Genomic DNA, 26,473 nt, shown 5'->3' with positions numbered 1-26,473 from the left:
CACATATTGAAATGTTGTTTCCACATTTAGTAATTGGTCATCAGGTACTACAAGTTCCAAAATCATGACCATCGAGGTCAAAGGTCAACATACTTAAAACCTAATCACTCGGAAACTGAGGCAAATATTGAGATGCTGTTTCCAAATCTAGTAATACGTCATCAGCTACTACAAGTTCCAAAATAATGACTATCGAGGTCAAAGGTCAACATACTTAAAACCTAATCACTCGAAAACGGAGCCACATATTGAGATGGTGTTTCCAAATCTAGTAATAGGTCATCAGGTACTACAAGTTCCATAATAATGACCATCGAGGTCAAAGGTCAACATACATAAAACCTAATCACTCGAAAACGGAGCCACATATTGAGGTCGTGTTTCCAAATTTTGGTAATTGGTCATCAGGTACTACAAGTTTCAAAATAATGACCATTGAGGTCAAAGGTCAACATACTTAAAACCTAATAACTCGAAAACGGATCCATATATTGAGATGGTGTTGCCACATTTAGTAATTGGTCATCAACTACTACAAGTTCCAAAATAATGACCTTCGTCGTCAAAAGGTTAAAGTACTTAAAACCTAATCACTCGAAAACGGAGCCACATATTGAGGTGCGGTTTCCAAATCTAGTAATAGGTCATCAACTAGTACATGTTAAAAAACGTACTGACTTTCGAGGTCAAAGGTCAAATATTTAAGCCTTAATAACTCGTAAACGTAGCCAGCAAGAGATTTCTGTGACCTATTCATTTTTTTGTTCCAAGCAGAAAAAGTGAAGAATGAATAAATTTTAGTGACTTATTTGCTATTGTACTAACGTGAAATCTCATTTGTAACTAGCTCAGAATTTCTTTACATTTTGGGTTATTCAAAATAATTTGGATAGACTAACGAAAAAGAAAGCAAAGATATGCCATTTTAGCTAGCTGAGAATTTAAAGAAACAAAGGGAACCTACTCAATTTTCTATCAACGAGAAATGCCATTTCAACTACCTCAGAGTTTATGTGTCTTTTTGTGCTAAGGTCCATTTTAACTCTTCTTGACTAATTAAATAAACGAAGGAATATTGTACCAATGAGAAATGCCATTTTTTCTAGACCATGTTCTAATATTTAAACAAACGAAGGGGTGGATTTGAGTGACCTATTCAATTTTGCACCAATCAGAAATAACGGCGTATTTTAAATCATTTTGTACTATTTAAATGAACAAACAATCGGATAAATTTAACCGACTCAGAAGTGTACTATTTAAACAAACGAAAGTCTCTTGAGTGAGATTTCCAATTTTGTATCAAGTAGGACTATTTTCTAACTAACTCAGAATTTCATTTCATATTGTAATACTCAAATTTGGATGGAGTGTTTAGTTTTGTTCGAACCAGAAAAATTTGATTGGATTATTTCCTTATGTACCAACTGGAAAAAGTGAAGGAATAAATTTGGGTAGAATATCTAGTTTTGTACCTAACAAAATAAGAAAAAGAAGTGAAGAACGAATAAAATTTGGATGGACTATTTTCTTATGTACCAACAAAAAAATGGAGCACCAGCGACAAAAAAGAAACCGAAGGAGGAATAAATTTGGGTGCCCTAATCAGTTTTGTACTAAGCAGAAAAAAAGCGAAGAAGGTAAAATTTAAATAGCTCAGTATTTATGTACATTTTTCTACTACTAAAATAAACGAAGGAATACATTTGGGTGTTCTACAGAAGAAAACGGGGAAGGGCCATTTTATTTAATTTTGTAGCACTCAAAATATACAAAGATATAAATCTGTGTGACCCATCCAGTTTTGTACTAAGCAGAAAATTTGTTGGCTTTTTTAGAAAGACCATTTTATCTTTTGTATTCAGATTTTCCGGCTACTTTTTGTGCTCTACAAATAAACGGAGGAAAAGCAAAGAGAGACCATTTTATGTGCCTTTTGTAACGAAGAAACAAATTTGAAGGAGGTTCATTTTAACTAATCCTGCTGCGAGTAGATCAATTAGTACATAGAAAAAAAATAAAACAATATAGCATTATTGCGACTTTCATTTTCGAATACATACCAATTAGGCCACTATGGCAAAAAATTCTACTCTTGGAGCAGACTTAAGAGGACCAAGCATTAGAAACCCGCTAGTAGGGCGTCGATTCAGTAATCCATATTGGAGTATACCTTTTATACAACAAACAAGCTTCTTACCCCCACTCCAGAAATTAGAAAACAAATTCTTTCTTCTACTGTCTTCGGCATGCATTTTAGACCAAGGGCAGCAAGACACTATATTAAATAACACTTCTGCTGGATAGAAATTCGATTCTCTCGATCTTCTGTTTTATCCGGCAACTTTACTTGGAAATTATCCACATCTTAGAATTTATCAGGTTACATCTAGTAAAAGAAAACGAATAGATAATTTTGAGACAGTTCCATATGGGTAAATACAGTATTAGTAGAAACGATAGTTCTTAATTAAGTAGAGATAAGGAGAAAGTGAAAAAAATGGAAAATTAAATTTTAAATCATTATTATTATTATTTTAAGTGAAGAAACACTAAATTCTTCACTTCTTTTTTTGCCCGGTACAAAACTAAATTCCGTACATATGCCACTCAAATTCATTTATTCGTCCGTTTGACATCTAAAATAATAATAATAATGATTTAAAATTTAATTTTCCATTTTTTCACTTTCTCCTTATCTCTACTTAATTAAGAACTATCGTTTCTACTAATACTGTATTTACCCATATGGAACTGTCTCAAAATTATCTATTCGTTTTCTTTTACTAGATGTAACCTGATAAATTCTAAGATGTGGATAATTTCCAAGTAAAGTTGCCGGATAAAACAGAAGATCGAGAGAATCGAATTTCTATCCAGCAGAAGTGTTATTTAATATAGTGTCTTGCTGCCCTTGGTCTAAAATGCATGCCGAAGACAGTAGAAGAAAGAATTTGTTTTCTAATTTCTGGAGTGGGGGTAAGAAGCTTGTTTGTTGTATAAAAGGTATACTCCAATATGGATTACTGAATCGACGCCCTACTAGCGGGTTTCTAATGCTTGGTCCTCTTAAGTCTGCTCCAAGAGTAGAATTTTTTGCCATAGTGGCCTAATTCGTATGTATTCGAAAATGAAAGTCGCAATAATGCTATATTGTTTTATTTTTTTACTATGTACTAATTGATCTACTCGCAGCAGGATTAGTTAAAATGAACCTCCTTCAAATTTGTTTCTTCGTTACAAAAGGCACATAAAATGGTCTCTCTTTGCTTTTCCTCCGTTTATTTGTAGAGCACAAAAAGTAGCCGGAAAATCTGAATACAAAAGATAAAATGGCCTTTCTAAAAAAGCCAACAAATTTTCTGCTTAGTACAAAACTGGATGGGTCACACAGATTTATATCTTTGTATATTTTGAGTGCTACAAAGTTAAATAAAATGGCCCTTCCCCGTTTTCTTCTGTAGAACATCCAAATGTATTCCTTCGTTTATTTTAGTAGTACAAAAATGTACATAAATACTGAGCTATTTAAATTTTACCTTCTTCGCTTTTTTTCTGCTTAGTACAAAACTGATTAGGGCACCCAAATTTATTCCTTCACTTTTTCCAGTTGGTACATAAGGAAATAATCCAATCAAACTTTTCTGGTTCGAACAAAACTAAACACTCCATCCAAATTTGAGTATTACAATATGAAATGAAATTCTGAGTTAGTTAGAAAATAGTCCTACTTGCTACAAAATTGGAAATCTCTCTCAAGAGACCTTCGTTTGTTTAAATAGTACACTTCTGAGTCGGTTAAATTTATCCGATTGTTTGTTCATTTAAATAGTACAAAATGATTTAAAATACGCCGTTGTTTCTTAATGGTGCAAAATTGAATAGGTCACTCAAATCCACCCCTTCGTTTGTTTAAATATTAGAACATGGTCTAGAAAAAATGGCATTTCTCATTGGTACAATATTCCTTCGTTTATTTAATTAGTCAAGAAGAGTTAAAATAGACCTTAGCACAAAAAGACACATAAACTCTGAGGTAGTTGAAATGGCATTTCTCGTTGATAGAAAATTGAGTAGGTTCCCTTTGTTTCTTTAAATTCTCAGCTAGCTAAAATGGCATATCTTTGCTTTCTTTTTCGTTAGTCTATCCAAATTATTTTGAATAACCCAAAATGTAAAGAAATTCTGAGCTAGTTACAAATGAGATTTCTCGTTAGTACAATAGCAAATAAGTCATTAAAATTTATTCATTCTTCACTTTTTCTGCTTGGAACAAAAAAATGAATAGGTCACAGAAATCTCTTGCTGGCTACGTTTACGAGTTATTAAGGCTTAAATATTTGACCTTTGACCTCGAAAGTCAGTACGTTTTTTAACATGTACTAGTTGATGACCTATTACTAGATTTGCAAACCGCACCTCAATATGTGGCTCCGTTTTCGAGTGATTAGGTTTTAAGTACTTTAACCTTTTGACCACGATGATCATTATTTTGGAACTTGTAGTAGTTGATGACCAATTACTAAATGTGGCAACACCATCTCAATATATGGATCCGTTTTCGAGTTATTAGGTTTTAAGTATGTCGACCTTTGACCTCAATGGTCATTATTATGAAACTTGTAGTACCTGATGACCAATTACTAGATTTGGAAACACCATCTCAATATGTGGCTCCGTTTTCGAGTGATTAGGTTTTAAGTATGTTGACCTTTGACCTCGATGGTCATTATTATGGAACTTGTAGTACCTGATGACCTATTACTAGATTTGGAAACACCATCTCAATATGTGGCTCCGTTTTCGAGTGATTAGGTTTTAAGTATGTTGACCTTTGACCTCGATAGTCATTATTTTGGAACTTGTAGTAGCTGGTGACGTATTACTAGATTTGGAAACAGCATCTCAATATTTGCCTCAGTTTCCGAGTGATTAGGTTTAAGTATGTTGACCTTTGACCTCGATGGTCATGATTTTGGAACTTGTAGTACCTGATGACCAATTACTAAATGTGGAGACAACATTTCAATATGTGGATCCATTTAAGAGTTATTAGGTTTTAAGTATGTTGACCTTTGACCTCGATAGTCATTATTTTGGAACTTGTAGTACCTGATGACCTATTACTAGATTTGGAAACACAATCTCAATATGTGGCTCCGTTTTCGAGTGATTAGGTATTAAGTATGTTGACCTTTGACATCGATGGTCATTATTATGGAACTTGTAGTACCTGATGACCAATTATTAGATTTGGAAACACCATCTCAATATGTGGTGCCGTTTTCGAGTGATTAGGTTTTAAGTATGTTGACCTTTGACCTCAATGGTCATTATTTTGAAACTTGTAGTACCTGATGACCAATTACCAAAATTTGGAAACACCATCTCAATATGTGGCTCCGTTTTCGAGTGATTAGGTTTTAAGTATGTTGACCTTTGACCTCGATAGTCATTATTTTGGAACTTGTAGTAGCTGATGACGTATTACTAGATTTGGAAACAGCATCTCAATATTTGCCTCAGTTTCCGAGTGATTAGGTTTTAAGTATGTTGACCTTTGACCTCGATGGTCATGATTTTGGAACTTGTAGTACCTGATGACCAATTACTAAATATGGAAACAACATTTCAATATGTGGATCCATTTAAGAGTTATTAGGTTTTAAGTATGTTGACCTTTGACCTCGATAGTCATTATTTTGGAACTTGTAGTACCTGATGACCTATTACTAGATTTGGAAACACCATCTCAATATGTGGCTCCGTTTTCGAGTGATTAGGTTTTAAGTACGTTGACTTTTGACATCGATATTCATTATTATGGAACTTGTAGTACCTGATGACCAATTATTAGATTTGGAAACACCATCTCAATATGTGGTGCCGTTTTCGAGTGATTAGGTTTTAAGTATGTTGACCTTTGACTTCGATGTTCATTATTTTGGATCTTGAAGTACCTGATGACCTATTACTAGATTTGGAAACACCATCTCAATATGTGGATCCGTTTTCGAGTGATTAGGTTTTAAGTGTCATACAAACGACGTATCCCTCATAAACTATAAGACCCCGGTAAAAGTAGGTGTGGTATTGGTAATCAGCATGTCCGAAAACCCCATATGCCGAGTTTCATCCAAATCGGTTAAAATTGTCATAGAAAGGGCGTATGCCACAAAAAACTATAGGACCCAGGTAAAAAATAAGTATGATATTCGTACTCAGCATGGTCGAAAACCCCCATATGCCGAGTTTCATCCAAATCGGTTAAAATTATCATAGAAAGGGCGTATCCCACATGAACTATAGGACCCAGGTAAAAAATAAATATAATATTCGTAATCAACATGGGCGAAAACCCCTGTATACCGAGTTTCATCCAAATCGGTTAAAATTGTCATAGAAAGGGCGTATCCCCCATAAACTATAAGACCCAGGTAGAAATAAGTGTGGTATTCTTTACCAGCATGGTCGAATCGGAAATGTAAATGTTTCTGCGCATGCGTGTTATTTGTACTAAATCGGATTTGGCATACGCAACCAAGTGTGTGTGTGTGTATACTATGTTATTTAGGGGATGAAAAATAGGTCATAGTCTTTTATGACCTGCTTGTTGCACGTAGTCTGCTCTATTGAACCGGAACCAGCACTGCAACTGGAACAGTCTGTAGTCTAGTGTATTTTTTCTGCGCATGCGTGCAATGTGTAATTAATTGGAAATTTAATTTTACTGCGCATAAGCAATCAAGTGTGTGTGTGTGTGTGTGTGTGTGTGTGTTGTTATTTTTTTTATTCTCTGCTCTATTATGTTGCTATAAAGTGCTCGTAAAAGAGAACGGGGGTGTTATGTCTTATTTTATGTTTCTGCGCATAGCCGTAGTCTGCTCCTAAACCGGAACAGTCTACGGTCTGCTGTGTGTGTGTGTGTTCTGGTACCATTGATATAGAGAACGGCAGTTCTGCTCCGGCGGAATCGGAACAGTTTTGCGCATATGCGCAGTAGGTCAAAAAATTGGTCTCAAAATGGAGGGCGAATACTTCCCCATTATTCTCTGCTATGTTTAAAAAGAGTGCTCATGAAAGGGAACGAGTCTTATGTAATATGTGCTGCGTTATGTGTTCGTAGTCTCTGTGTAATATCTGCTATGTTAAAAGTGGACATAATAGGGAACGAGTCTTATGTGACATGTGCGTGGACGGTGATCCGGCGCCGGCCGATCTGCGCGGACCGTGCGCGTGGCCGGCCAATCAGCGTCAAGGGGGTGAGCTCCGACGCCAGCCAATCGGCGGGGTCCGCTGCCAGCCAGTCAGCGCAGTAGATAGGAGGTCGTAAAAGAGCGTGGCCAATCAGCGTCAAGGGGCGTGGCTGGGGGCGTGGCCCGCACCGACCAATCAGCGTGAAGGGGCGTGGCCGGCCAATCAGCGTCAAGGGGCGTGGCGGGGTCACGTGACCTGCGCCAGCCAATCAGCGTCAAGGGTTTGCGCATGCGCAGTAGGAAAAAAAACTGCGCCAAGTGTCCCCACCCTACTATATTTCTGTTCTGTGTTTTAAAAATACAATGAAAATTTATCTGTAGCAGAATCAAGTAACTATCTTTCTTTTTAAGAAGCTAGCATTTAGATTTAATTTTATATGAAATATCACGTGTTGGCCAAAAAATCAGTTCCACACCAATGGCATAAAACGTGAGATATAAATACTGCTATTATTATTATTATTGGTAGTTATATCCACAATAATATATCCAATACAATAATATATACACAATTGAATCGGTTCAAAAATGTTTCATTGGACTATTGTGTAGAAATAAGAAAAAAGATTACTACTCTCATAGTTATGATTACTGGAACGAATACTGGGGGTTGCAAGAATTACATGTAAGAAGAAAAATGATAGAGAAAAACTTTATTCAGAAAATTTTAGATAATAAATATAGTAGTGAATACTGCCTACATAATATAGGTATAAGGGTACCAACATTTAACTTTAGAAAAGCATCGGAAATGATTCCTATGAATAAAAATTCTATAATTTTAAGAAAACTGACAAGTTCTTTTAATATATTATCGGGATAATTGTATTTATTGAACTGACGTATAGATTTTAATACTTATGTATGTTTTATATAGTATATCTGTATGTTTGACGGCATCCTTATTTTAAGGACAATTTTAAGACAATTGACTAAGTATTTTAATTAATAATGAATTAATTATGTTTATGCAGACAAGATAGAAATAATAAAATTATGTGTATATTACAAGATAGACAATGACCTCCTGTCGTCGAAACAAATGTATTGTTAATATTAAAAGGAATATAAGATGTGTGTTATAACCCTTAGTTCTATGACTAAGTGCTGTATTTTTGCTATCTGGCTGTTCATGGTACTAAAATAAATATATTATCATATATTATTATTATAGTAGTAGTACTAGTATACTTACCAAACAACATGTGCGGAACTTTCTTAACATTGGAATTGTTATTTTGAGAGTATGAGAAACTTTAAATCCAGCACAGTCCATTAGAAGAATAAATCCGGCACAAGGTGGTCCCAGCTTAGACACCAAATCCATGCTTAATATACTTCTCCTTACATACATATCAGGATCAAACGTTGCTACATAATCTGGTTGTTTAAATATTGCTACCACATAACCGTCCTCGGTTAGTTCTTTAAGGGGAAATGCCAAGCTGCAGAACAGAGTAGTTAGTTTATATTGTTTAATACAGGTAGGCGATACATAATTCTAGTCTTTATACAGGGTGTTTCAAAACAACAGAGACAACGTTTGGGAGATGATTCCTGACACCAAGATAAGACAAAAACCATAGACCAACCTGGGTGCACAAATGCTTTCTTTCGGTGTTTTGGCTGTGGAAAACATGAACAAATGAATTTTAAAGGCCCATAGCTCCAAAACTACGGGGACTACCGTAGTCGGGTCAAGACTTTACTAAAGAACTAATAGGTGCTCTATTCAAACATACATGCTTCAGAATCCTGCAGTACTTCCACAACAATTTTTATAGAGATAGTTTGGGAGTACTTCAGATTACATGCCCGTAACCAAACTGCCTGTACAAAAATTGTTCCGTTAATACCTTAGTATTCTGGAACATGTTTTTTTTGGATAAAGCACATATTAGTTCCTAAGCAAAGTCTTGACCCGACTACGGTAGGTCCCATAGTTTTGGAGCTATGGACCTTTGAAGTTTATTTTTTCATGTTTTCTGCAGCCTGTAACTCCGAAAGGAAGCATTTGTGCATCTAGATTGGTCTATACTTTTCGTCTTATTTTGGTGTCAGGAATAACCTCCCAAACGTTGTCGATGTTTGTTTTGAAACACCCTGTGTATACATAACGAGCGAAGAGGACTGTGAGCAAGTTAATGTTAAATTGTAAGTTATGGCACGTTGAGTTACATCTTAGCAATTTTACATGAATGTGACCGTAAAGCTAAATTAGAAATTATAGCTAAAGAACGAGATAAATCCTTCTTGATAATAACGAGTGATAAGAAAACATTAGTTGATCAAAATTATTCTTCCGTTAACATTCACTAAACTGCTAATATATTATATATGTGAAAAATTTCTTAGTTGCCGACTAGTACCTAGTAGAATCAATGCTATTTTATTTTAAACTGTCTCTTGTATGTAGAAAAGTAACTAAAGGTGTACTAGATATATTAATCCATTTAATATTGTTATGAACACCGTTCTTCAATATCATATGGAAGAACCTCATTGTTATTGAAGTAGAGCTGAACAATAATTACAAACCTTTCCTCACCTTACTACATCTAAAGTAGATATATGTCAGATGTGACTAGAGCACAATTTTGCAACAAAATAATGATTTTGCTCTAAAGCTGTATATGCATATACTACGGAAAGGTCAACTAGTTCGACAAAGAGAAACATCAAACTAGTTTTATTTTAGAAATTCAATTTAATAATGTAGATTTCGTGGTAAACAATTGAAGTTTATAAACAACTATTTTCTTGATCTAATATAATTTCCATGCAGTAAATTCTAAATACAAAACTGCATTGAAATTCTGGGTTAGTGAATTTTAATCAATTACTTAAAGCCACTCCAACTGTTATCAAGTACAATGCATTTGAATGTAAATACTATAATTGAATCTCAGACACCCACCGAATTCCGAAAGATGTATTAAAGCTGTTTACAAATATATAATTATAATATTGAAAATATTACATATTTCCACATATCATGCATAGCCTATAACTCAACTTTTCCAAGTGATGTTCATAATTTATCTTAATTAATCATTATAGGCACATATAGACTTTCGCATTATGGGGAACTATACGACTAAGGTATTTGACGAATTATTGTTGATAGTATCGTAATTTTCAGCATGCCATATTATAGAAGGCATGAATTTACAACATATAGTGTGTGTTTCTCGTATTTGTATGTATGTTTAAAATGTTTATTTTGTTTAAAACAATAATCTAAATACGCATATTTGCTTGCCATCTAGATCAAATTTCGGGAACTTCCCTAATCTTGGTCCGCCCAAATGTCCAATTCCGGAGAAAGAAATTGGGATTTTCCCGATCTCCGTTCACGGAATATGTAGTTTAGTTTCTTTGTGTTACGTTCTATTGGTCGTCTGCATTCTTAATCTTTGAACGCCCATTGACGCAACTGCTGTGTCAGGGCTTTAAACCTCAATGGCTCAGTCTTAAATTTCAAATTATGGCTGGAAGATGGTTTTGGTACCAATTTATTCCTAAAAGATGCAGCTTTGCTGGTGTGCATTTTATGTATATGGGAGGAGGGTAAATATCATGTTTTTTTTCAATAGTTTTTTTGGGGGCCATTCATAAAAATTGTTACGTGAAGCAATGAAGTAGGGGGAGAAGGGAGGGGGCAAAGTTAGCCAATTTTTGGAGTTTAAGTTTTTTGACTTAAATTACATTTATTTTTACAACAAACATCAATAGCTCAGCCTCTAATTAAGCTAGAAAGATGATTTGGTAACAAAGTATTTTTGAGGGATGAAGCTTTCCGTCAGTTGTATTTCATGTATATAGGGGATACGCATGTACGGCCGAGAAAGGGAGGATGAAGTTCGTTTTTTAAATTTTTCATCAATTTTTTTCATCAGGTTTTGGCAGGTATTCCTCCCCCTTTTGTGGTACATCCATAAAAATTGGTATGTGAAGCAATGAGGTAGTCCCCTACATGATAGTAAGGTAACCTGTATGTGTACTTGCTGTTTATAGAGGAAGAGGTGGTCAAATTTGGTTAATTTACATTTATTTTCGGGACGGTCCCAACACAAGATATATTTCACTGAAGTGGTCTAGAAACATAATTCTTGTTCGTATACATGATGTGTGCAGCAAAAATGACGGTTTTTGCATATGGACGTGGTACTAGTGGGGAAGGGGAGAGAATGTCTAATTCAATGAATGTCTTCTGCGCATATATATTTATTTATTTATTTATTTTGAAAATATTTCCTATATAAAACGAATTCATTACGCAATGGCAGCAATGGCTACCATTTCTTACATTATTGTCACAAGTATGTGGCCTACACATTCATCATTTTGTCAGCGTAGGGTGTTTGCAAGGGTTGCCAGGGCCACGCAAAGTCAATATTTCCATATTTTTAATGATTTTTACGTCTGTTCTTTTCCTACGAATACGGCGGGAATTTTAGGAATGTTACAACATTGAAATTTGTGGTCTATAAGCTTTCCAATGGTTATAACTCATGACTCTGTGATAATTAGGGAGGTCACCAGAGCCCCGAACGTCTACTATTTTGTTAAAATCCCTGGCGGGCGTCTAGAGTTAATTGTGTTGTTATGCCGTAGACATTAATCATTATTAGCTACCCATGTTGCAGATAGAGATGAATCTTGAAAACTGTTTAGTTAAAATATGTCATTTGCTCCTTGTAGGCTAGTCACCGCTCATTTCTATGAGTTGTATTGTATTTGTCAGAGCATTTCTTCTAGCTTATGATGTGAGAACTCTTCATTAATATGGAAATGATAGTGATCAAAAAATACCCAAGTTTTGAATTGGCGGATTTGGATCTTAGAATAGTATATAGTGTGTTTAACCTCCCTTATTCTAGGAAATTAAGAAATGTTAAAATACTTCATTTGAATTTCTGTTGGTTTAGTTATACGCACATTGATGTGCAGAATTTCGTTCACTAATTGCTTTTATAATAAGAATATAACTCTGCTTGTAATTTACTCCATGCACAAATCTTGCGGAGGATGGGTTATTTGTTAGAAAATTAAATTAACTTTTCAATCTGATATTTTAGTTGTTTTAAACATGTTCAACCACCATCGAAAAAAAACACGTTTAAAACATTTTGTTTATAACGTTTAAAACAAACTGAATAAAACAACAGCCCTCGTTCTAAACATGTTTTAAACACTTGTTTTAAACATTTTGTTTTAAACATATCAACCCTGTCCATATGTGGTTAGAAGCAAATTATGGTACCCAGTAAGTCAGGATACAGATCGTTGCTGGAGAAGGTCGCGTCAAGCACAGCCGCACTAGAGAATACATAATTGCGACTGATTTTCATTTACAAGTTTCTACCTGGACATTCTGCTCACCCACATAAAACATTAGCTTGTAAAATTTTGTGCCAGTGGCATAATATTCGGAATGAGCTCTACGGTTAGCAATTCAATCAATAACATTTTCCCATAAGCTCAGGAACACTGTGATAGGAAACCCTCAAAGTAGTGTTCACACAATTCCACATAGTTTAAGTACACACGATACTACAGTTGCTATATAATTCCATGCAATCGGAAAGGAGAAAACATTGGCCAGATGAGTTGACATCAGCCAATAAAGTGTATCGCCTGCAAGTATTCCGTTTTCTGAGTGTAATAAATTACTGAGAAGGTTTCTTACATTGAAGTGTCATTTCGGAAGCAAACTGAATCTGCTGCAAATCCCATAAATTGTTATGAGAACTTTTGGATCGTAACCGACAACCAGGACGGTTTCCACCTCTACTCGCAGGATGGATTTTTGCTAATACGGTGAAATGTGATGAAGTTCTATCATATCTTTCTCCACCAATACAAAATTATCACTGCGGATCATTTCTGTCAAAAAAAAGAACTTCCTGATATGTACCTTAAACGTTTTCAAAAATATCTACCAAGGAGATGCTGTTCTCACATTGCATGAAAACGCATTTTATACTTAGCTCAAAGATTGGTAGAGACTATTCACTACTTGCAGTATGAAACTTGGTCTCATCCACGGAATTATACTAATATCTGTCCCTCAAACTACTACTTCTTTCGGTATCTCGATCATGTTTAGTGTTTAAGAACTTTCCTTGTGACAAGACGCCAACGTGTTTGTTGAGCACTTGTTCGCATTGCAGACTCCACACTTCTTTCGTCAAGGAATTCAATCTTTAGCTCAATGATTTCATAAGTGTGAATTGTGCGTGACAATGTTGAAAGTGGTTTACTCCCCTTTGAAAACGGTACACGTGACTCGGATATTTTATTCACACTAACCCAATGTTTAGGATATACGGTTAACATGTTATAATGAAAATGTTAAAATAGCAGAGAAAAATTCAGTTGCTACTCAGGTTGTAATTAAAATGTTCAACTTTTTCGCCTACAAACTGAGTCTATAACTTCATTTTCGAAAAATATGTACTGTATATAAATAACATGGTTTACTGTTCTTAAACTAGGAGTGCATTACCCATAATAATTATTATAATACAAAAGGAAGTAATCATACATCCGGAAGCAATAAGTACTACTTTTAAAGTTTTTCGAAGTGTAAGTTAATATCTATTTGTGGTACTTTGGGTCTACGTACGATTGACGTTCATTAAATTTTCGTTATCTTAAACTGTAGAAATATAAACTAATGTTGAAAATAATATAAGTAAGGAGCATTAGAAAACAAGAAGTGTTTGAAATATTAATTTTCTCTACATCTAAAAGCGATATACATATTAGATGCAAATACCATATTTCTTACTCAATGATATGATATATGAAATATAAGATTATATATATATGAAGGTAACCAAAAAGTTCTGTCGCTTTTTATGGAGGTCCGTGTTCAATTGGCCCTCATACCTTGAATTGAATGCCAATGGTGATAAAGCGAAGGTCAGTCGTTGGTGTGGGATATATCCAGCATACTACCTGGTTGTGACAGTTCAGTTACAACGTGAACTTGCATAAGGACAGAGTGAACATGAGACCTCCACAGAGCGCCATAAGGGCGTGTATGGTGAAAGAGTTCGAACTGGGGTCAAACGCCGCTGCAGCGAGGTGGAAGATATGCTAAGCTTTGGTAAGGGTGTCGTGACTACGCGGACAGTGAAGCGGTGTTTTAACAAGTATAAGGACGTTGACGAAACACTCGAAGACGCATTACGTGCCGGACCCCCAACATATGTGCAAAACAAAAATCTTAAGGCAGCAATTAAGGCGAACAGTGGTTAGATATGTGAGGAAGTGGGACTACAATTCAGAGTGAGCGGAGAAACCATTCGGCACCAACTCCATCAACTTTGGAAACACTACAGGTTGGGTCGATGGATTCTACATAAAGTGACTCTGGGACAGAAGGCAACGCTAGCAGACATATGTGCTTCTTTGCTGCCTTGTCTGAAGAAGGAGCAATTCCTGTACAGGGTGTTGACATGTGATGAGAAGTGGGTCCTGTAAGAAGCTCCGCGGAGTCGTCATCATTGGTTAGCATCCCATGAACCGGTTTCAAAACAGCAGAAACCAGGACTGCTCCAGAAGTAGGTCTTCCTGTGTGTTTGGTGGACTGCATCCGGCAGCGTGCATCGGGAACTGCTACTAGCTTATCACAGCATCAATGCAACTGTCTACTGTCAGCAGTTGAGTGGTGTTCAAGAAAAAACTCAAAACTCTGAAGCCAGCATTTTCGAATCGCAAAGTGGTCCTCCGTGAATAGGGACACAGGGCACAATTCTACGAATTGGAGGGGAAACGCTATTGCATATGCCATACTCCCTGGATATTGCACCTTCTGATTATCACCTGATCCGTTCGTTGGACAATCACCTTAGAGGACGCTAGTTCAAATCACTACTAGAAGTGCAAAATGCACTTGATACATTCTTCTTTTCCCATCTCACCATGTTCTATCAGTATATAAGTTACAGTATATAATATTGCAAATTGGCAAGTGGATTTATTTACATTCCAATTTGTGGTCATAAAGAAATTGAAGGCTTTGCGGCAAAACCTCATCAAGTCCAAAAGGTGAAAGTATGAAAAAGATAACTTCACAATTGTTTCTCTTCATCCGATTTTCTTCAAATTTGGCACACATATACTAGACCGAAAATAAATCGAAATGTAGTTTTTCTTTCTTTTGGAAAATAGGTTGAGAGCAAACGGCCTCTTTTCAAAAAAGGGCCTCCTTGATTAAAAGGGTCAGTTTGAAGAAAGGAAATTCCTGCGATGCAAAGATGACTTCAAAGTAGGAAATACGAATTTTGTCGTTTTCTAGAGAAAAGTGTTGCAGGGGCAATGCCCCATTCGAAGTGGCACAGGACCCTGCATAATCCCTACAGAAATTAGATTTCGATGGAATTGCTTGAAACAGTGATATGTTGTAGATACAGTGTTTCTAAGAAAAAAACCTTAATGGGTACAACCATAAATCACTGACATTTAACCACTACAGGGCTATATTTTTGAAAACACCCGAAGATAACGACGTTCTGGATTTCGGTAAAACAGACAAAAACCGTGCATGTTGTAGATATTGTGAACCTGAGGAAAATCTTAATGAGCGTATCCACCAATTACTGATTATTTGTCCACTACAGGGCAACTTTTTTGAAAGCAGCAGAAGATAGTGATATTATGGATTTCAATAAAAATGACCGAAACTGTGATATGTTGTAGATGTTGTGATTCTGAGAAAATATCGCAACGGACAGAAACAACAATGAGTAATCATTTGGCAACTACGACGCCGCATACTTTAAAGCAGCAGAAGGTAAGGATAATCTGGAATTTTAGTAGTCCAGATCTGAAAAGTCCTATCTCACAGCCGAGAAAAAGGATGGGCAGAGTAGCGGCCAACGTCATTTAAGCATTGACAACATTCAGATGTTCATCTTGCGGGATAAATGGAAACCCTGGCAAGCCCTAGAAAATTTTTCACAGGATCAGAACATCTAAAATATATCACAGTTTCATTCCTTTCCACCGAAATCAAAAATATCGTTATACCTGGATATTTTAAAAAGTCTGGACCTGTAGTTGACAAACGGTCATAATTAGATGGTTCTGTCATTAAGACTTTTTTTTCTCATGATGAGATCTTCAATATATATATCTTAGTTTTACACAATCTTACCGAAATCCAGAAAATCGTTATATTCGGCTATTTTCAAGAAAGCAGACCGGCAGTGACGAAACGATTCTTGATTTGTGTTTGTGTCTATTGACATTGTATCTGAGGATGAGGATATCTACAACATATCACAGTTTCTGTTATTTTGACCGAAATCCAGAATATTACTATCTTCGGCACGGCTGCTTTCAAAAAAGTGGCCTCGTAGTGGACAAACGGTCAGTGCTTAGCTGCTCTGCTCATTAAGACCTTTTATCAGGATAGCAAAATCTACAACATATCACAGTTTCAAGCAATTCCACCGAAATCCAGAATACTGTTATCTTCTGTTCCCAAGAAAGCGTCCATGTAGTGGCCAAACTGTCAATGATTGGTGGTTGTGCCTATTGAGAATTGTACTCACGATCACAACATCTAAAACATATTACAGTTTCAGTCATTTTCATCGAATCCCAGGATACCATTATCTTCGGCTGCTTTCAAAAATGTGGCCCTGTAGTGGCCAAACGATCAGTGATTTGTGGTTGTGCCCATTGAGACTTTTTCTTAGGAACTCAATATCAACAACAGATCACGGTTGCAGGAAATTTCATCGAAATCCAATTTCCGTTTGAATTCTGCATGTCCCCTGTTATTTCTAAGGGGTGTTTCCCTTCGCAACCCCTTTCTCGCGAAGACAACAAAATCCGTATTTCCTACTTTGAAATAATATTTATATGGGTAGAATGTCGTATCTTTAAAGTGTCTCTTTTAATCAAAGGGACCCTTTTTTGGAAAGGGACTCTTTGTTTCCCTTAACATATTCTCCGAAAGAAACAAATAATATATTTCGATTTATTTTTGGTGTAGTATATGTGTGCCTAATTTGAAGGAAATCGGAATCCTTGCGAAGCTATCTCTTTCATACTTTAACTTTCAGGACTTGACGGAGTTTTGCCCCAAAGTCTTCAATGGTCATTAGAAGACATTATTGTAAAATTAAGTTTTATTTCTAATTTAATGCAAGTCTTAGGGATCCCCTATACCTCACCCCCGAATATGAATATCGAAAATTTACGATGTTGATATATCGATGTCGATATATTCGCTATATCGAATGTTGATATGCGTCAATATCGATATTGGCGATATCAATATATCGCCATATCGCACGGCAATAGATCCGAGAAATGATGTAATAATAGTAATACTAATACTAATACTAATAATAATAATAATAATAATAATAATAATAATAATAATAATAATAATAATAATAATAATAATAATAATAATAATAATAATAATAATAATATGAATATATAGAAGATGCTTGAAGCATTCATTGAGTCACTCTGGAAATGAATAGGAAGCTTGGTGGTCAAATAAAATACTTCTTCCAGTAGAACTGTAGACCTCTGAGACACAACAAGGATAACGACAAACGTTAAACATGCTTTGTTTTCGCGTGGTTCAGTTGCAAATTCGGTAGTGAACGTACTGATCGGAAATACATTCTAATAAACCCAGTAGGTAGCGTAGGTCTTACCTTCCATTCCTGACTACTAATGCAAACTTAACAAAAAGAAGGAAAGAAAGAAAAAAGAAAAGAAAAGAAATGAAAAAAGAAAGGAAAGTAAATGAGTGCTATTTTACTGCTAAATGTCTATCAGAAACACCCTATATTAAAAGTTCAATCTGTATCAAAATGAAAAGTTACAAATGTTTAAAAAGAAAATGAATGTTCGTTATACATATAGCAGACCTTTCATGCTCAAATGTATAAAACGCATTAATTACAGGATGGAAATAAATTGTGTGTTAAACTAATAGAGATAAAATCTTGTTTCGAAACAAGCAAAGAGGGGGCAATTTTCTAGTTATCTCCGAAGATTTATCTGTTCCTAACATACAGTTTTAATTTCATCTATTGCGGATATTTCATCTAGTACGCCGGTTGTAATTCGCACAGTTGCAGTCATTATTTTATGCGAAGAAACGAAATTAGCTGGCGGTCAATCGAACTGAGATTTTCCACGTGGAAGTCTTGCACGATAACCACTACGCCCCTGATTGCTCTACCGAAACTTTGCTTAACAAATGGTGTTGGGTTTCTTTCTGGGAACAATAACAAGAAAAGTGCTGGAGATCAAGGAAGTGTTTCGAATGTACTGGTAATTTCCTTTCCCTTTCTCAACCAACGTTCATAAATTGTCTACATCATGGCACAAGCATTTCCTTCCACATTCTTAAGGATTGCTCGTCTAATATGAAAATTCGATTCTTCACGATCCAGTGGCGTAGTACACTTTTGCGGGCCCTCCCGCAAAGTATAGAGAAGGGGCCCTAGTTGTAAAGCCGACAGAAGTAAGGTTGAAGTTCTACTTCTTTAAATCTTTATTCATCGCAAGACTTCGGGGTCCCTATACCTCGGGGCCCCCCCGCACTGCGGGGGTTGCGGGGGCTGCTGCTACGCCACTGTCACGATCACTATGCTAAAAATAACAACTTGGGCGTGAACAGGACTTCAATCTAGGTTAAATAACTGTACTGGTCGTAAATCCGCTACGTTTCCTTAAACTATCATGCCGCATAAAAGTCCCCCCCCCCAAATATTACTAACTTCAGCTTTGGAAAGAACCGGCTTCTTCTTGTAAAGTTATTTACATCAAAATGCACAACGAATTAATTTATTCGTCGGCCTATAGGCAAATTAGTGTTCACTAATAAGCGAAATAACGTACAATCCAGGAAAACTTACTGAAATAATAACATATTTTATATATTTTTATAAAAAGGCCTTGTGTCCATCTTAAACATAAATTAAACATAACTTTCTTAAAAGGCTGTCTGTATTCTTTATTATAAATTAACGAGAAATGTAACAGTTTCGGAAGTATATCACTTCCTTCTTCAGACTACTATTTCAACTGAAATCATAGATAACATAACATAATTTGTTATCTCTACCAATCAAGAATCATCTTTTTCATTAAAATTCAAAATATATGCCCATTGTTGTGACAATTTTAAACTCTTAACAGAAATAATACATTGTTACCCAATCTTTATATTTCTTTTAATATATATTAACTAAATTAAATACTAATTAACTATCTAAATATAGAAATTTTCTACCTAATATTGAATACTAAATTTTCTACCTGAATATTGATTACTAATTAACTACGTCACAACAATGGGCATATATTTTGAATTTAAATGAAAAACATGATTCTTGATTGGTAGAGATAACAAATTATGTTATGTTAACTATGATTTCAGTTGAAATAGTAGTCTGAAGAAGGAAGTGATATACTTCCGAAACTGTTACATTTCTCGTTAATTTATAATAAAGAATACAGACAGCCTTGTAAGAAAGTTATGTTTAATTTATGTTTAACATATTTTACTGTAATTTCTGCGTGTAAGTTCAAAAGTAGGCAAATACTACTACTACTACTACTACTACTACTACTACTACTACTACTACTACTAATAATAATAATAATAATAATAATAATAATAATAATAATAACAGACAACTATACTGTTAAGGTGAACAATTATTATTATTATTATTATTATTATTATTATTATTATTATTATTATTATTATTATTATTATTATTATTATTATTATTATTATTATCTATATATTAATAGCAGTGTCTGTAAACAAAAATCTTCAAATTCCAATTGAAAGAGACTATGTTTGTCACTCTTAATCTCTTGAACCACCCGACCGATTTCAATCAAATTTTTGACGTGGATGTAGATCTGGCCTGTGAGTGTTTTTAGCTATTCACTTTGACGGTAGAACTTAGAGGAGGCGGTGGAGGGCAATTAAAAAAAATAAAAAAATAAATAACTCCAACCAAAAAACCAATGTCGATCAAATTTTCAACATAGATGACGTTCGTGCCATGGATGGAAATTACTACTTCACTTTGACGGAACAACATAGGGACTGGGGAGGATGGGAAGACATACAAAAATCTATAAACAAAAAATAAAAGTGACCATGTTCGTGAGTTAATAATTTTTGAACCGCCAGATCGATCTCAATCAAATTTTCAACGTAAATGAAGTTCAAACCTGGGAAGTTATTTATTATTCCATTTTGGTGGTATAAGTTAGGGGAGGGAAGCGGTGGAGGGTAAATGCATGAAAATGAATAAAATTTAATAAATCTTAAACCAGCCAATCGATCTCGATTAAACTTCCAACATAGATAAGGTTCGGACCTGTGATGTTTTCGTCATCTTACTCTGACAGCACAATGTAGGGTTCGGGAAGTGGGAACGTATATATATATATATATATATATATATATATATATATATATATCACATCCGTTTGACGGTAGTGCTCGGGTAGAAGAAGGGGAGGGGAGAGATATAAAAAATAAATAAAACTTAACTCTTGAACCACCTGACCTATCTTTATCAAATTTTCAACATATATGACGTTCGAGCCTGGAATTTTTTTTTAAAACAAGTATTTTCACTTTGACAGTACAACTTAGAGGAGGGGAAGGGGAGATTAATATCTAGAAATAAATAAAACTTAACTCTCGAAACACCTACCGATCAAGATCAAATTTTCAACATACATGACATTCTGGCCTGGGATAATTTTTATCATTTAACTTTGACGATGCACCGTAAGGGAGAGGAGGAGGAGATGATCAAATTTTAAACCACCTGACATTTTAAACGACCATCTCGATCAAATTTTCATCAAACCTAGATGAAGTTCGAATTTTTGATGGTTTTTGTCATATCACTTTGACATATAACTTAACGGAAGGGGAGAGACATTTGAAAGGAGGGGGAGAGACACTTGAAAATGACCGAAAATAACCGATATTGGTGTCGAATCTATAGATTTTGGGGTCGCTGAGATGGACAGGGACTTCTGTTTTTGGGGTCGCTGAGATGAACAATGATACTTCCGATGCCGTGCCACGCAACATGGGCAGGGGAGAGGGATATATTAAATCACCGAAAATGTCCAATATCAAAGAGCGCTTTAGTAATAGTTAAAACGGAACATATCACTACTTTTCGTTTATTTAACCCAGCAAAATCAGGATGCGTCTTAAATTTGAGGACGTGTTAAATTCGAGTAGTTTTCCAGAATTTCTTAATTTATACGTGTTATTAAAAGTACATTGCTAGGCATAAATATTTTTAATTTTGTATCATATTCAATCATTCAGACAATTGTGTCCAGCGCTTGAGCAAGATGTGCGAGATTGCTAGTTATTATTATTATTATTATTATTATTATTATTATTATTATTATTATTATTATTATTATTATTATTATTATTATTATTATTATTATTATTATTATTATGGTACTTTTGAATTTGCACGGCGAAATACAGCATATGTTATTATTTCTGTAATTTTTCCTGGATTGTGTGTTATTTCATTTATTAGTGGCCACCAATTTTTTTCCACTTCGTCGAATAAGTGAATTTAGTTGTATTGTGCCGGACATAAGTACTTGACAAAGTAAGGGCAACTGCTTTGGGGACAAATGCAGAGTATGAGAATTAAATCTGTAATATCTGTAGTTAGGTGTGGAGGAAAAACTAAATTGTGAACTAAAGGTTTAAGAACAACGCAAGTTATTAATATAAACTATGCCAAAGATTATTTACTTATAGTATCATAAAAGAAATACGAAAGACGTTTTCAAGCGAAGAAAAATAACGTACAACTTTGCAAGTGGAGGCAAAGATACCTAACGTAAACACAGTAAAAATGAATCTTTACCACGTAGAGATAGTGATTCAGTGTTCAAGGCGCCTTGCCCGTAATCTGGAGGTTCTTGGATCGAATCCACGTCACAAAGTATTCTTTGTTTACTTAAGGATTTTTGTTGGCGATTGATCGGCGATGATACATGTTCTATTATCTTCACATATTTGAATACTCGGATGTCTCAATACTTGAACTATCAAATCTTCAGAAATAATAATAGTAATAAGAAACTATTATCATAATAATTATCTCGAAAAAGATTAAAAGTTAAAAGCTTATTATCGCTCAGATCATAGCATTATAAGCAGAAACGTGACTTTGCATGAATATTTCGCTTTTGTTTATTTTTCCCAGCGAGAAGAGGAATTTCACATCTTGCTTCTGAAAAAAAAAAAAACAAAAAAAAAATCGAGATGAGAATTAATACTCTACATTTCAGACGGGACAAGACTAATTCAAATTTTCATTCGCTTTGGAGATAAGTATTGAGATGAGACGAAAATTATCGTAAACATTTCTCGTCTTATCTCGATTCTCGTAATATTGTATGTTCAATTTTTAAGACTGAAGACTGCTCTGTAGACTGAATCTTATACTTTATTTTGTTACTACGTATTTCAGAGCTCATCGAATTATGGTCTGTGTTGGTATTTCTGTAGCAAAGCTTTTATAATGAACTTTGCATATCCTAAAAGTTATTTCATTATATGCCTTACTTTTAAGTGATATTCAGTTATTTTTATTACAGTTATTTCCCTTAAAACGTCCAGTAGAACACTTTTTACATGATACTTTAGTGGTACGCTTTGATTTAAAATTTTGGTAGTTCCAGGGGTGTATCTTCGAGGTTTGGACTTCCCTCCACGAAATTCCGACATAAAGTTTTGCCTAATTTTAGGTAACTAAAAATTTTAATACCATTATTATTATTATTATTATTATTATTATTATTATTATTATTATTATTATTATTATTATTATTATTATTATTATTATTATTATTATTATTACTGACGTTTCTTGAATTTAGTGGTTCACTCTGTTCCACCCAGCTCCTAGGGACACTGTGCTGAAGGAACTCCGTGTGTGTAGGTTTTCTCGTTGTCCTGTTTCCTTCTACTTTTTATGACACTATTTCTGTCATTCTCAATATCGATGTCTCCTTTGGCTTAGCCGGTATAACAATGGAAAATATGAATGACACGGAAAAACAAGTATGGATTGCTTTCGTAGAAGTGAAAAAGTTCTTATGCAATCTCAAAGTGCCAAGTTAAAGGAAATTGTCCAAAATATGTTTGCAGCGTTCAAAACTCTTGTTTGTTCCATGAACTTAAAGATCCATTTCTTGCATTCTCATGCTGACTACTTCCCCGAACCCGGCGGGAGCTCATGTGGTTCGGATTCCACGTTAATCAGTAGGTCCAAGTCTCATATAGCTTCGCTGCTGAAAGGGACGCTAAACTAAAATCAACTCAACAACTTCCCCGAAAACGTGGTAAGCGTAGAACAAGGGGGAAGTCTACAAGGCAAGTCTAGAAGAGCTTCCGTAAGCATCAATGACAGATAAGCTTTATTCCAATTTCATAAATGTCTTGTAGCTATTAATATAGTCTTTTCGCTAAATCTACGATAGGTATTTGAATGATTTTCGGTATAATATTTCATGATGCATAGAATAATTTGGGTGATATTTTGTTTACATGCAAGTATAATGCAGAGTTGCCAACCAAAAATAACAAATCTTTTCTTTCAAGAAAGGCATTATTTCGTATATTCTCGGTACCTAATTTCCCTCCTGATATTGGGTACCGGAATGATTGTAATATTGTATGAAATCATTGTGTTAGAGGAATAAGTTGATATAAAATTTATTTCTCTGCTTCAATTACAGTGCACATAGGAAATTTCTTAATTAATTGGGATGAATTGGGAAAAATGTTAGGAGGAAAGATGTACAAAATATAATATTTTCGCTACTTCAGTTTTATGCAATTCTGACCAAATTTCTAGACTATGTAACCAGTATTTAAAAGATATTTTTCGAATATAAATTATACTTTTATCAAGCAGGGTTGTTAACCCCCAAAAATTGTTTTTTTTTTTTTAAATATACTTTCTATTAGTTTTCAGTCCATAATTTCCCACCGGTGCATTTGATTAAAAGTATTCGTTTATTTTCTAAAGATGTGATCTCGGACTATTAGAAAAGGTATGATTCATTTCTTTACGATAATCAGGGGCGGAGTAATATATCCCTAAGTAAAAACTTACACAAAATACGAAACAATGGACAGATTTTTAAGGGAATTATTCATTTGCTTGAAAACCTGACGTGATGCAGGATGATGGAGGTCACTTTCGGTTTCATCAAGTCGAAATAATTAAGAATCAGAAAAACATATACAGGACATCAGAAAACAAGTGTAATTTTGCAGACCTGTGTATTATTATTATTATTATTATTATTATTATTATTATTATTATTATTATTATTATTATTATTATTATTATTATTGGGTTTAAAACTTGAGTCCCATCTGTATATCTTGCATTTGAAGGACGCAATTCCACTGCGAAACTAGTGTCTTTTATTTTGTGTTTGTCTCTCTTTCAACTTACTGTGAATGTTTATCTTTTTTGCTGTTAGACTTTTATATTAAGATGTAATTCTCTTTTAACGAAATTTTTTTGGAAAGAAAGAGAGAAACTGCTTTCCTCTTATATTTATTTTCTACAATTTGTCTTGTTTGAAACGCTTATGTAAGAACTTTTGTAACTTTTTTAGTCATCCATTGCCCTCACGATAAAAAACACGTGGTTCATAACAATTTATTTTATTCTCTTATTTGCAGTTTGCCACACTTCTATATTTGTAACAAAATTGAGGTTTGGTCCAACGCCTTTCTAATTCTCAACCACCGGGCGTTTTGTTGCAGGAAAGGGAGAATTGCAGGCGGTAATGCAGTTTTGGAGTTGTCCATAAAATTACTTAAATTCTCACATAAATTGCAATTCTACTGAAGAATTATGATCTACGTTAATTTGCTTCATATGTCCTTTTTTTTTTACAGTTTGTCGTGGTTATGTGTAGTGTTTATGTGCATGCTCTACTCTCTTCATGTAGTATCGGTGCTGTGACTTTCCCAAGTGAAGCATTGCCAATGAAACATGGACTGAAGTGTAGTGGAAGATCGTTCCATTTTATTGCTGCAGCCTTCATACCAAGAGGACTGTGCTCTTTTAGGTACTGCTAATAGTGACGGAAGAAATACCAGTAATTTTGTGCCGAGGTATGAGTCAAAAGCTATATATATATATTACCTCATTCTCTTTTGTTTTCTCCTCCTTTGTGGTGTGATATTCACGTAAACTCTAGCCCGCCCCGTCCAGATTACACCAGTGCTTTTAACGTGTATTACCAATTATTCATACTATTAAAAACAAATTTTTGACTGCTCGTTGAACCTAAGTGAGATAAGGGAACTGGATTGTTTCGCAGTGACCGAATCGTGGCCGAATGAATCTTTGAACGGTAATCAGTGAAATTAATCTTTCTAATAATTTCCCCTTTATCATAAAGACCGAATAACTCGTAAGGTACGCTCGATGATTTGTATATATAATAAATGGAAGAGCAAGAGAAGACTGGATCTCGAACGGGATTTTGAACTTATTTTGGTGGAGGGTTTTATTCTAAAGTGTCGCACTGTGTTTATTGGGTGCTCCTATAAGCCTCACAAGAACATCCCCAACACATCTTAGAAGCTTGCCGTGACTCACTGTTACATGAGTTGTCACACGGTGGCGTAATCCTATTGGGTGATTTCGACCTTTCCATTACGTGGCAGGACATTTTTTTTTCAATTCACTCAGATTGCCGTTTGTCAGCACCTGAGAATTAAGGCTGAAACAAGGCATTCATCGTCGTGAAATGTTCTTATTGCCTTGTTATCTATTTTATTTATTTGGAAAAAGGTTAGTGTGGTTAACCACAGCCAAAGAAATACCAAGTAAAACAAAAACGAACAAACCACTCGAAAAACAAACCAAAACGAAATAACAAATGAACAGAACAACCCATACATTTGTAGTTTGTATCGTCTTACTGTTCTCTTCTTATCTGTCTAGTGCTTGACTCTAGTCCTATTGTCTTGTGTCTCATTTTCTCCATATTGTCTTGTCTGTGTTAGTCTCATCTAAATCATTCTTCTTCTTTTCTTCTTGATATGAGCGTAGGTTTTCACCTGTATTTTTGGTTTTTTCCTGTATGCTATTTATCTGTTTCACTATTTGCTT

General features: G+C 34.8%; 1 protein-coding gene across 2 annotated transcripts in view; it reads right to left on the bottom strand.

The window, feature by feature from the left end:
* LOC145691875 (retinol-binding protein pinta-like) overlaps positions 1-26,473 on the bottom strand; it is a 62,751-nt gene that overhangs the window by 18,852 nt on the left and 17,426 nt on the right. For both annotated transcript variants that reach the window (XM_081767184.1, XM_081767185.1), the window contains exon 4: positions 8,452-8,701. In XM_081767184.1, the coding sequence (XP_081623310.1) occupies positions 8,452-8,701 (250 nt within the window). The remainder of the gene's footprint in view (positions 1-8,451; positions 8,702-26,473) is intronic.

This window comes from Thermobia domestica, chromosome 8, assembly GCF_964235325.1.
Source record: "Thermobia domestica chromosome 8, izTheDome1.hap1.1, whole genome shotgun sequence".
In the NCBI taxonomy this organism is placed as follows: domain Eukaryota; kingdom Metazoa; phylum Arthropoda; class Insecta; order Zygentoma; family Lepismatidae; genus Thermobia; species Thermobia domestica.
This window is presented reverse-complemented; position numbering and strand designations above follow the sequence as displayed.